This window comes from Colobus angolensis, unplaced genomic scaffold, assembly GCF_000951035.1.
Source record: "Colobus angolensis palliatus isolate OR3802 unplaced genomic scaffold, Cang.pa_1.0 Scaffold37, whole genome shotgun sequence".
NCBI classification, from domain to species: domain Eukaryota; kingdom Metazoa; phylum Chordata; class Mammalia; order Primates; family Cercopithecidae; genus Colobus; species Colobus angolensis.
The window spans coordinates 2551256-2565351 of NW_012117043.1; the positions used below are offsets into that span (position 1 = coordinate 2551256).

A 14096-nucleotide genomic window follows, 5' to 3' on the forward strand; every position below is an offset into this window, starting at 1 on the left:
AAGACCATGATGCTTTTGCCCTTAAATTATATTTCTCATTAAAATCACATTTGGCATTTCTAATAAAATATGAAAACCAAGTAATGAAAGTTTTAATGATTTAAATGTGATTAAATATAAAAGAACTCAGGACAAAATTAAGGCAAGTGAGAAGTCAATTACATTGACTTGCACAGGCATAGAGGTACCAATGACAAGACATTTAAACTAATTTGGATATTTAGTTTCTCATTCGAGTTGATTATTTGTGGAAAAAAAAAAAATTCATGTAATATATATATTTTCAGGTTTTCCCAAGTGTTTTCTACCCACTTCTTTGACTTTATTATGTTTAATAAAATATTGGCAACATTCCCTACGCCCTCCATTGAGCGTTAAATTCATAAAGCATTTTGGTATTTCTGTTTTGTAGCACATAAAATGCCTGTGTCGATATTTGTGGCAGTTGAGAAAACACACTAATTAATGGTATTTGGAAGACAAAAATCTAGTTTGAGAGAAAGTATAAAATAATTTTTTCATTTAAAAGTGGATTGGAGTAATATTAGGGCAGTATAGTAAATATTATAATATTTTATTGTGGAAAGAAAGTGGCTTTGGGCATTAAAATTATTTCAGACCTTTACTTTTCCTTGCATAGTTCAAAAACAACTTCACATTTGTCATAAGCTTGATCCTCAGTGAAGGAATTACTTTTAATCTGTGGATTAATAGGTGTAGTATTCAGTGCATGCCCGCAACATGGTAAGTACTGTCTAGAGTGAACGAAAAGGTAGACCCTAGGGAGCTGACACTAGTTACATGAGGCAAGAAACTGGTCCTTTTACTTTCATGTGATTTTTGTGTTGTATATGTGTGTGAGGTGTGCTTGTGTGTCTGTGTATGTATATGTACACAAAGTGTACTTTTTGTTTTTGTTGATGAAAAGCAGTAGAGGGATATTTTGAATGTCTGCATCAGCTGTGACTATCATCACCTTTTAATTATGGGTGCCCTATCCCTTTCCCACTTTAACATGGGCTTCTTGAAGAATGCGGGTGTTGAGAGGAAGAATGGGGGATTGTGAAGTCTCTCAAATCAGGATCACAAACCACTTAAATCATCATTGCTACTCTGTTCCAGGTTGAAATTGTAACACACACTGGACCCCACAGACGTCTGTGGATGGGTCCACAGTTCCAGTTCAAAACCATCCATCCCTCAGGCCAAACCACAGTCATCTCATCCAGTTCATCTGTGTTGCAGTCTCATGGTCCGAGTGACACGCCACAGCCTCTTTTGGATTTTGATACAGATGATCTTGATCTCAACAGTCTCAGGTAGGAAATGAGAACTAGGGAGTGATTTGAATGAAAGGATTAATATGTTCATGTGGAATGAGCATCGTATGTAATATTTAGGTTTCCCCTTTTGGGGGGACTACATGTACTGTTGCACGTAATTCACTGTCATTACTTGGGATCGTATGTAGGGTCTCATGTGGGATCACATTACATGCAATAAATACTTGTTTTTCAGATTATATTCTCCCTAAATCTAATACTCACTGCACGTTTCAAGCAATTTCACCTTTTGATGCTTTGCTTGTATTTCTAACTGCTTGAATCTGATTATGTATTCTTTTCCTGATCTTTCAGAAGTTGGCACCACCTTTTAATTAAATTTCATCTGTGATTTTAATCTAATCCTGTATCTCCCTTCTTTTAGATTATATAAAGTTTTTGGATGGAAAAACGTTGGTATACAGTCAGCTATAGTTTATCATTTATATTTTTATAATACATGTTCTCTCATCCTTATTTGTAGAAATCCTAGTACAGGTGTACAAATTATGCTTTTTATTATTAGCTTATTTTTTTATTGCAACTCAGACAGTTTTGACTTGCAGTCTCAAGTTTGCTTAGCAGTTTGTTATACCAAGACTTGACACATTAGGGTGCAATAGATAATGAAGGACTCAGTCTAATGTAATATAATCTCCCTTTTCTTGTCTTCTCTTTAAAACAAACAACCCCATGACAAAGTGGGCAAAGGATATGAACAGATACTTCTCAAAAGAAGACATTCATACAGCCAACAGACACATGAAAAAAATGCTCATCATCACTTGCCGTCAGAGAAATGCAAATCAAAACCACAATGAGATACCATCTCACACCAGTTAGAATGACAATCATTAAAAAATCAGGAAACAACAGGTGCTGGAGAAGATGTGGAGAAATAGGAACACTTTTACACTGTTGATGGGACTGTAAACTAGTTCAACCATTGTGGAAGACAGTGTGGCAATTCCTCAAGGATCTAGAACTAGAAATACCATTTGACCCAGCCATCCCATTACTGGGTATATACCCAAAGGATTATAAATCATGCTGCTATAAAGACACATGCACACAAATGTTTATTGCGGCACTATTCACAATAGCAAAGACTTGGAATCAACCCAAATGTCCATCAGTGACAGACTGGATTAAGAAAATGTGGCACGTATACACCATGGAATACTATGCAGCCATAAAAAAGGATGAGTTCGTGTCCTTTGTAGGGACATGGATGCAAGCGGAAACCATCGTTCTTAGCAAACTATCGCAAGAACAGAAAACCAAACACCGCATGTTCTCACTCATAGGTGGGAATTGATCAATGAGATCACTTGGACACAGGAAGGGGGACATCACACACCAGGGCCTATTGTGGGGTGGGGGAAGGGGGGAAGGATAGCATTAGGAGATATATCTAATGTAAATGACAAGTTAATCGGTGCAGCACACCAACATGGCACATGTCTACATACGTAACAAACCTGCACGTTGTGCACATGTACCCTAGAATTTAAAGTATAATTTAAAAAAGAAAAGAAAAGAAAAGAAAAATTTGTTTCTTCTACTGTAGGCTTGACAGCTTTTCAATACTTAAAAGCATTTTAAAGTAAGATTGGTGGTTAAACTAAAAGTGATTTTTGACACAATAAAACATAAACCAATATATTCCAAGTAAAAAAAAACACAAAAATTCTATAGTGTATCTTGAATATAAAACAACCCTCTGACCTTTTTCTTGCACACCTTTTAAAAAATAGTGAGAAAATATGTTCCAGTTACATAGTGGAAATATGTTTTTGTCTTCTCTTTGTCAGTATCAATAGAAAATTGTATAACAAAATGAAAATTTTTGCAAACTTGGATTATGCCTGATGTATCTGTTTAGGAAATATGACACATATTTACTGAGTACCTGCCAGGAGGTGCCAGGAGATATACCTACAGTACAGCCAGCTGCCTGAATTGCAGCTCTTCATCTCACTCCCTAATCCTGCTCTCACCCCTATTCTTTCTCAGCTCTTTATTTCATTTATTTTTTATTTTATTTTTTGAGACAGAGTCTCGCTGTGTTACCCAGGCTGGAGTGCAGTGATGTGATCTCGGCTCACTGCAACCTCCGTCTCTTGGGTTCAAGCAATTCTCCTGCCTCAGCCTCTTGAGTAGCTGGGGTGACAGGCGCCCACCACCAGACCCAGCAACTTTTTGTATTATTAGTAGAGCCGGGGTTTCAACATGTTGGCCAGGCTGGTCTCGAACTCATGACCTCAAGTGATCCTCCTGCCTTGGACTCCCAAAGTGCTAGGATTACAGGCATGAGTATTTGTGTGTGTGTATGTGACTCAGTCCCACTCTGTCACCCGGGCTGGAGTGCCGTGGTATGATCTCAGTTCACTGCAACATCTGCCTGCTGGATTCAAGCAATTCTCCTACCCCAGCCTCCTGAGTAACTGATATTACAGGTACGCGGCACCACGCTTGGCTGGTTTTTGTGTTTCTAGTAGAGATGGAGTTTCACTATGTTGGCCAGGCTGGTCTTGAACTCCTGACCTCAGGTGATCTGCCCGCCTCTGCCTCCCAAAGTGTGGGGATAACAGGCGTGAGCCACTGCGCCTGTCCTCATCTCTTTAAATGACTCCACAAACTGCCTACTCAAGACAGAATCTAGAGGTTATCCTTGAAATCTCTCCTTTCACACATGCCACATCTAATTCTTCACCAACTTATGTCATTTCTATTCAAAATACATCTAGAAACCTTCCACTCCTCTCCATTCTGAATGCTAGCACCCTAGCAACATCTCAGACTCCTAACTGCTGTCTCTTTTTACATTTTTGCTTTCCCCTGACTGATGTATTTTCTTAAAGAATGATTCGGTCAGGGCACGGTGGTTCACACCTATAATTCCAGCACTTTGGGAGGCCGAGGAGTGGGGATCACGAGGTCAGGAGTTCGAGACCAGCCTGACCAGCATGGTGAAATCCCATCTCTATTTAAAAAGTACAAAAAATTAGCCGGGCATGGTGGTGCGCGCCTGTGATCCCAGCTACTCGGGAGGCTGTGGCAGGAGAATTGCTTGAACCCGGGAGGCAGAAGTTGCAGTGAGCCGAGATCGTGCCACTGCACTCTAGCCTGGGTGACAGAGTGAGACTCCGTCTCAAAACAAAAAAACAAACAAACAAACAAAAGAATGATTCATAAAGAAGAATGTATCTCCTTTCAATACCTTGTTTAGTATTTTTCATTTGTTTAGTCTGCTTTGTATTTTGTTTTTTTCTTCTCTACATTTTTGTTTTTTTGTTCCAGCATAATTTCTCCAGCTTTCTAAAAGTGACATTTTTTGACCAAGATGTCAGGTAATAATGACAGAATACAGTGAGAGTGTAAGACCAATTTTCAGTGATGCTAATGATCAAATATGGTCTAGATAAGGATCTCAAGCCATGGTCAGGGAGTCAATTCTTTTCAATCCTCAACTTAGTGATTCAGTGTACTCGTGTTTACAACAGTCATTTGGTTATTTAAATGTTAATAATAAAGCATTTAAAATAAGTAACCCAATTTATTCTCTTAAACAACTATGTAACACATTTAGTTTTTTTGCTAAAGGGTGCACAAGACACTGTCTCCTTTTTTTCTGGTGATTGACCAGCTGCTATTTATAAAACCCTGCGCTTTTTCTTAGGTGGTCTTTGCCTCATTGTTTTGTGGCCTCCTCCAGCTTTCTTTGTTACTCTTTTCCTCAGGTATAATCCTTCTATTAAGATAGTTCTAACTTGCTTCTTTTAAAAGTAGATATAGCTACTTTTCCAGGTCCTTAAGAATTTTCCTCAGAGACTTTCCCTTTGTTAATAATACTAAATAACTCCCCACATTTTGTTTAAATCTAAATGACTTCAAATTGTTCATGTTTGATTAGAATATTAACCTGTTTACTGGACACATGTAACCTTTAGAAACCTTTATACTGAGCAACAGGTTTATACATTTCTATTAACTGCATTTGTAATTTATATTTTAAACTTTCAGCAGGTAAGCTTGGTTGGGACCTTGGCTAAGACCCTACAGCAGTTTTTACGGGAAATTTAGATTTAACTCACATCAATTTTAAGTCCTTTTTAGTACCACCGTTTCCCACCCAGCATCCAATTAGAAACCCAACTGTTGAGATTCTTCTCATACTCATTTATGATCACTCTAGCCCAACTTCTTGTCTCTCATCTAATTTCTACACGTCTGTGCATGGTGGCCTATGGCCAACCTTTGGCTTTACTTTCTCTTTTAAACTGTGAAGTCCTTATTTAGATTTTTGGGGGCTCACCTGACCCTTAACACCTAGTACACTGTCCTGTACCCCATAGGATATCAATAATAATACGTAGTGATAATCTTCCTCCCTGCCCCCTAACCAAAATAGGAAACAGGCGGACATAGTGTTGACTCTCATCCGTAAGGGAATCAGGCAAGCTCCCTACCCAGAGCAGGTGTTTAAAAAGAATGGGCAATGAAATATTTGCTAACAGATCTGAGAAACATATAATGTAAAAGATGTTGAGTATGCAAAGCCTCTCTTTCCACTTAAGATGAGCTCCTCAGAAATTGGTTACTATTTATTTTATTTTATTTAACTGAGATATAATTCACATAACTTGAAAGTCTCTGGTTTGAAAGTGTACAATTCAGTGGGTTTTAGTATATTCACTATGTTTGGCATCCATCCCACTAATTTCAGAACGTTTCCATCATCCCAACCAGTTTTTCTCTTTTTTTGTGAAGAAAGTTCAAACATGTCTAAAATAAAAAGAAAAATAGAATAAGCCCCCATGTATCTGTTGTCCAGCTTCAGCTATCAACTCATGGCCAGTCTTGCTTCATCTGTAGCCTCATTCATACCCTACCTCCAACTCTGGATTATTCAGAAACCCCAATATAAATTGACTACCTATAGGAAACGTATTAGCCCACATAGGAAGTTGTTTAGACTAGAAGGGGACATAACTTTGAATGAACTGACCATATCTAAGAGGCTAGCTTTTTGTTGCTCTCAAGAACAAGGAAACTTCTTTTCCAGACTCTTTAAATAAATTTCTCTTTTCTAACTGGCCCACATTAGCTTAGGCTTACCTATCTCCTAACTAACCACTGCTAAGACATGAGATTACCATGATTGGCTTAGAAAAATTAGCTGGGATGGAATGAATATTGGGTAGTTCTATATAGCAGTGATCAATATTTGTTAATCAATATTTTCACCTTCCAGTACTAGATCATCCTATACCTCCCTCCTTTTTTTCCTTCCTCACAACAAATGCATGCATTTCATAACTAGTTTGCAGTACACACTTGGCATTTCAGGCTTCTGTCGTCTGTCCCACGTTTCTTATCAACTTTTTATCTTCCACCAATAGCCTTTATGAACTCTGTACTTCAGCCAAATCATGCACTTCAAGATGCCCTGAATCTATCGTATTCAGTCACTAATCTAAGTTTCTGCATGTTGCAGTCCTGTGCTTAAAGGGCATTTCTTGCTCCTCTTCATTATGCATATATACTATTACTATATCCAGACCTAATCCCTGTTCCAGCTCTACAATATCTCTATCTGATGTGGACCCTGCATGTCTTCCCCCATCTCCTCAATCTGAACTTCTATTATTTATGTCATTCCTATTTACACTTTAGTTTTATTTTGCATTGTCATGAATGTGCATGTGCTATGTCATATATATACACATTGGTCTGTATTTTATGTTTTGTTTCTACTTGTTCCCAGAGTAATGCCTACATGCAATTAATATTCAGTAAATACTTACAGTATGAATGAATTACCAGAAATGCATACATATATTGTTGTAATAAGTTTTTATTTCACTAAGTTGCCTGGGACTTTCAGATCTTTTAATCTTCCAGAGATACTTTTATGTTAATAGTGTTTATTCTAATGCAGCTAGAAAGAACACTCGGCATTTGGCATTTATATGTTTATTATTCTTTTTTTTTTTTTCTGAGTCAGAGTCTTGCTGTGTCACCCAGGCTGGAGTGCAGTGGTACAATCTCGGCTCACTGAAACCTCTGCCTCCTGGGTTCAAGCAGTTCTTCTGCCTCAGCCTCCTGAGTAGCTGGGACTATAGGTACATGCTACCACGCCCGGCTAATTTTTGCATTTTTAGTAGATGTGGGGCTTCACTGTGTTATCCTGGATGGATGTTTATTATTCTTAAGCAACTTTAAATTGTGTGTGGTAATTTGCACGTTTACCGAGGTTCTTCTAATTGATTCTTGTATGCTAGTTGGTAATTTTATAAAGGTAGCTCAGTTAGTAGTGACCCACCCCAGCCACAGTACATCTTTGTTATCCTATGCTTACTGTCAGATATAAAGTAACTTTCATAAAGGATTTTAATGGAGCATCTCAAAATTTTGAATTACATATTGCTGCCTTTTATGGAACACATTAATAGCTATGGTGCTATCAGTGAATTTTAGGATTCTCAAAACTCTTCATATGTGTCCCTTGGAAATCCCAAAGGTTTCAGTATAAACATTTTCGGTGTTTTATTTCCTCTTCCATTCTACTTATTGTATCCCTTTGAATTAATGTCAGCTTTTCAGTCCCTTCCTTAAAAATCTATCGACTAACACACAAAGATAAGTTAGAAGGGGTCTGGCGTGTAGAGAATGTTTGTAGTGCTTTATCCTTGGGCAGCAATTAGGGACTGCCGCTCCCCTGTTTGTCTTATTTTAGAATGGATGGTTCTTTAATGAATTGTGCTACTCCAGCATTCCTGATTTAAGGTCTCTTGTAGCAAGTGACAGTTTTGATGCCAGTAACATATGTGAATTAAATTAAATTGCATTGCAGGATCCAGCCAGTCCGCTCTGACCCAGTCAGCATGCCAGGGTCATCCCGTCCAGTCTCTGATCGAAGGGGAGTTTCCACAGTGATTGATGCTGCCTCAGGTAGAAAACCACCTCTGAAATGTTTGTTGGGCAGTCCTGTGCATTTTTAACTGATTTTCTCGCACAATGTAGAGGATGACATTTGTTTGCTTTCCTCTTTGTTTTTTTGTTCTGTGGTGTGTGTGTGTTTTAATACAGTACTATGCCTATATTTGTTGCTGAACAAGGCCATGCTCTTACCCGTTCCTAAGGTTGGTGAATGATGCCGTGGAGTTGACACTTGATTAAATGTAACGAACATAGTATTGAAGGCTACAGGGTTGATGACTGTTTTGCCTTTGATCACTGAAATGTGGAGAAGCAACCTTGACAGAGAACGTAAATACAATATATGGATTCAATTTACTCAACCTGTTGAGTATCAAAGTGCCTAATCTGTGGAAGTAGAGAAGAGTCCAAATGCTATAGCTTGAATGATTTTATTATCAAAAGCATCAAGTTTAGAAATTCATTAACTTAACTCTGGCCTATCACAGTTATTAATTTCCTATCCTTGGAAACAAGCTATGAATATATATCATTAGTACGGAGGAGATCTTTGCCTTTATATGTGATGATTGCTCTATTAGTATTATAAAACTGTTTTCAGCCAGGCCTACTAAATGGCAGAAGCGTCTGTAGTGATACATTTTCTCATCTCTAAGTCGAGTGATAAAATAAGGACAGTGATGCCTTGCTTTATCATGCAGCTGGGGAGCATCTGAAGACAGCGCATGGCAGGATTTTGTCCAAAAATTCTCTCTCAAGTAGAATTATTAAATACTCGGCATTAGTCAAACAGTTGAGTCAGAGAGGATTTTAATCTATAGCGATTTCAAAATCCCTAGAGACTGCTGATTTGATTGAGGCTTAAACTGAAAGAAAATGGAAACAAACACGAAACTGATTTGTGAAGGTCACTTTAAAAAGACCAAAGCTTCTGTCTGTGGATATATTTTTAAGTGTCAAAGCTAATGAGTTTTATACATATTCTTAGCTTTCTGATTTTTTGGTTAGTGGATTGTACCTTGCATCTTGCTGAACTGCCCCATCTAGGGCTATGCCGTCATTTTTAATGTAGACTATTACTTTAGAGGACTCATGCTTGTTCCTACTGCTTTAACTTGACAACCATGGTTGTCCCCTGGAAATGAGCATGGAAATGTGTAGAGTCGCTATCATTGCTTCCCTGCATTGAATGAGATATCGAGATAAGGAACTTAAACGATAAATCTTTTTTATAGTCACATTCTGAGAATGCTAGACTTTGTGCCCATTTGGAATGATCATTTACAATTTTGAACTCTGGAAATGTTACATATTTTAACCTGAAGTATTTTATTCGAGATTACAAGAGTAGTCCTTGATTGGGCTTTTTAGACCTTCTTAAACTACCAGATTACTGATGTTTTATTGTCGAGTGACTAGCTACTAGGAACACATGCTGCCAAAGCAGTTACCTTGTGTTATTAAAAGTAGACGTATTCAATACTAGATTCTGAGTAGCACTCCATATATATATAAATATATATATATATATATATTTTCTTTTTGAGACAGAGTCTCGCACCGTCACCCATGCTGGAGTGCAGTGGCACCATCTTGGCTCACTGCAACCTCTGCCTCCCAGGTCCAAGCAATTCTCCTATCTTGGCTTCCCAAGTAGCTGGGACTACAGGCACCTGCCACCACACCCAGCTAATTTTTGTATTTTTAGTAGGGACGGGGTTTCACCTTGTTGGTCAGGCTGGTCTTGAACTCCTGACCTCAGGTGATCCACCCACCTCGGCCTCCCAAAGTGTTGGGATTACAAGCATTAGCCACCGCGCCTGGCCAACATTCCATATTTATCATGTACCAATCTTAGCTGTATGTAAAGTCATCTCATGCAACAAGGGAGGAGCTTCAGTGAACTGTTATTTAGCAGTTCTTCCTTTTGCAAGAAGAGTTTTTAAGTTGATTTTTGAATAAGGAATTAGATCCTACATGTAAATCATCTGATATGTAAGTAGTCCTAAGATTACTTAATTTGCATCAGATATACGCTGTATGAGTTTCTAAAATACTGTTCTATGGCACTGACCTTCTCTGCCTGAAAGTACCAATCTTTTGAGTAGGAAGGAACTTCTTGGTGGCTAAGCTTTATTATTATTTTTCTAGGCCTGTTTTCATTCCAGGAAGCCATGGTACCTTTCTGAAAGACAACCGAAACAATGAAACATGTGTGCTGCTTTCTTTAACTTTGAGCTAAAGAAACCTCATAGATAAGGAATTGGACTTTTATGAGTAATTCTGTCTTCAGCTACCTCTCAGTTGGTTCGGATCCCTTTTGAATGAGAAATATACGTTAATGCATTTTTTGAGCGAATAATGTTTTGTTGTGGAATGTCCATCTACTTTAGTAGGACCAACTGTTGTTAACAGAATTACTTTCTACATCTGTGGAAAACAACATCTAGGCTGACAAAAGTCAAGGTAGCAAGTCTAACAAAATCGAAACTAAATGATTTGAGTTCTTTATGGAAACATATTTATGGGAAAATTTTGTTGTAGATTCTTCTGTTAAAAAGAATCTAATAAATTTTTATAATTGCTCCTGCACCAGGAAGTGCACCTCTGAGTATGATCCATGCCTTGAAGTCAGCTGCACATTAGGAAGATGCTTATCTGGAGGTTTCATTGCCTGTTACTTAGAGATACAGCCAGTGTGGCACCTCTTCTGTTGGTCTTCATTGCCTTATATTACCTTCAAGCATTTTACATGACTTCATGGATTATCTTTTGAATTATTCTTATGGCACATGTTACACTTAACCGTCTATTTTAGTGACAGCTCTTGCTCTATCTAACCTTGTGGCGGTATAATTATTTTTCATGTAATTACTTTATTCACAGATATAGAATTTAATGTGATATAATTAAATCCTTTGACAATTATAACAGTTTTTAAAGTGAAAATATTTTATTTAAATCTCGGGTCTGCAGTTTATTTTTTAGGTATCTATGTATTAATCTGACAGCGTTATTCCACTGAAACTAAAAGAGGTGTGCAGAGTGTGCCACTTTTGCCACGTAATGATTTTTTTCACAATTTCTTAATCATCTGGTAATCTCAGGTTTACGCTTTTGCAAAGAAACACATTGCCTAAAATACATATTTTTAAATTATTAACTTCAGTGATTTAAGCACAGGGTAAATTCTATGCCTTTAGACACCTATGAACTAGATTCTTACTGTCTCTCTATAAAATACGTATAGAGTATTTTCGATTTTCAGCAGTTCCTTAACTGTTTAATGAGTAGATGTTATTCCCACAACGTCAGTCTCATCTTGGCTTTGGTGATTCAAGCGACACCATACCGGCTGGGTGCAGTGGCTCACACCTATAATCCTAGCACTTTGGGAGGCCGAAGTGGTGGATCACTTGAGGTCAGGTGTTTGAGACCAGCCTGGCGAAACCCCGTCCCTACTAAAAATACAAAAATTAGTTGGGCATGGTTTCGCGTGCCTGTAATCCCTGCTACTCAGGAGGCTGAGGCACAAGAATCGCTTGAACCGGGAGGCAGAGGTTGCAGTGAGTTGAGATTGCGCCAGTGTACTCCAGCCTGGGTGACCGAGCAAGGCTCTGTCTCAAAACAAAACCATCCTACCTAAAATTTGTGGGGGCTAAATAATTGTAAGATGTCCCCTTCTTGGCTGAGGAGATCACTTTGGAAATGGACACATTATAGGATTTTAACCTCAGACACAGGCTACCCAGAACAAATGGGATTTGGGGCAGTTGCTCACTTTTTCCCATGTCCTGCTGATGAACAACAATGTCTATGAATCATTGATAGTATTTCTAGCCAAAGCACTGCATCAATTTATTCATTTTTCTGTACATTCATTTTGGCTAGATAGCTAAGAATTTCTTCCCATTCTTTGTACCTTATAACATGTGCCCTTCTTTTGATAAAGGTGTAGGGCCTCTAAAGAGAAAGCAGAAAGATAGCTGTTAGTGTCTTGTTGGAACTTTGTTTTCCAGATTGCTGACTATTCTTGTTCCAAAACTTGAAGGCTGTACCTAATAGATAACCTTTCCTTGCTTCTGAGTCATCAAATCAAAGAGCCTAGAAAGATCTGGTTCACCCTGAGTTTGTCTGTCTTGATTTGTGGTTTTACTATGGAGATGGATGTTTACTAACAAAGAACTCAGATAATTGAGATTGAAGGACAAACTTATGTGTGACTCATATGCAGAGCAGACATCTTTATCAAACACTATTAAAGAAAACATTTTATAAAGTTATGAGGTGTGGTGGAAGCGGTGTTTGTGTACATGCCTGAGGAAGATGGTAGTGTGAAGGGACAATGTGACAGATAAGAAAAGTGACTTCTTATCCTTCTGAGCAGGCTTGGATCATAAGGTACTAGTGTTACATCAAGCATTTCAGTAAATAGGGATAAAGTTGCAGACTTGGGGTTTTTTGTTCTTGACTCAAGAGAAGTACTACTTTTGTTGTATAATTGAAGTAATAAAAATAATTAATTTAGGATATACCTTTTGTGCACCTAATTTTTCCCACTATCAAAATAACTTGTTTACTGAAGAAAATTATACCCTTAAAATCCCAAACTAGTTTGATTTGATTAATTTTATAATGATCATTTATGCCTACTTTATGTATTTGGCATTTGGTACATCACCTTCAAAAAACCAAGTAATACTCATTAATAGAGAAGTGCAACTAGATGGGTACCAAGGAGGTTATTTGAGCAGTTTTCATTTTGTCTTGCAGTCAAATCTGTGCTGGAAAGACCTTCTTATAGAGACATTCTTTTATCATATAGAGATTTTGTTCATGGACTGAGGGAAGAGTGTTTTTTTTTTTTTTAGACAGTTCCACTCTTGTTGCCCAGGCTGGAGTGCAATGGCATGATCTCAGCTCACTGCTACCTCCGCCTCCGGGGTTCAAGCGATTCTCCTGCCTCAGCTGCCCAAGTAGCTGGAATTACAGGCACGCGCCACCACCCCGCCCAGCTAATTTTTTGTATTTTTAGTAGAGACGGGGTTTCACCGTGTTGGCTAGGCTAGTCTCGAACTTCTGACCTCAGGTGATCCCCCCCACCTCGGTCTCCCAAAGTGCTGGGATTACAGGTGTGAGCCACCGTGCCCAGCCTAAGGGAAGAGTATTCTAAGATTATATTTCACTGTATCGACAGTTGCCATTCCAGTCTGAGGCTGACTTAGATACTGTATCTTAAAGGCTGTCAGAGGCACAGAGACGCTGATGGTAAAAATAAAGAGATTAGTGAGAGACATCGTTCATTCTACAATGGTGTGGCCACATAGCTCCATGGTCTTAAAGCTAGAACTGAGTGAAAAAAGCCATGACTTTATAATCATGATCTTGAACTTTTGCTAAAACCTTCAAGTCATTCTCCTACCATGCCATTCACTTCTACATCAGTAAAAGAAGATTAAAAGTCCCTTTGCAAAACTTTTTTTACCACCTTTTTTGGAAGGGGTGTGTTCAAATTATTTCCTAAAGTAACTCCTGAATACGAAGTTCTTCAGATATATTACAATTTCTTTGAATAAATGATGTGATTTTCAATTAATAGAGTTTCAGATATTCTTGATGATTATAAAGTGATAAAAACTCCAGACATGTACCTTGGGTACTGAAAACTTGTGTGGGATCAGTAAGAGGATTAAGGATAAGAGTGAAATTAAAAGAAGGCTCAGCCCTGACCTGTGAACAATCCCTCAGAGGGGAAAAAATATTCAAACTCAAATATTAAGATTGGCTTTTATATTAGAAATGAGGAAGTATATACATTAAATTAATTCT

At 38.1% G+C, this 14096-nt stretch overlaps 1 protein-coding gene across 1 annotated transcript in view; it reads left to right on the plus strand.

The window, feature by feature from the left end:
• BCAS3 (breast carcinoma amplified sequence 3) overlaps positions 1-14096 on the plus strand; it is a 655658-nt gene that overhangs the window by 332658 nt on the left and 308904 nt on the right. The window contains exons 18-19 of the mRNA XM_011953652.1: positions 1123-1319; positions 8182-8279. Of these exons, the coding sequence (XP_011809042.1) occupies positions 1123-1319; positions 8182-8279 (295 nt within the window). The remainder of the gene's footprint in view (positions 1-1122; positions 1320-8181; positions 8280-14096) is intronic.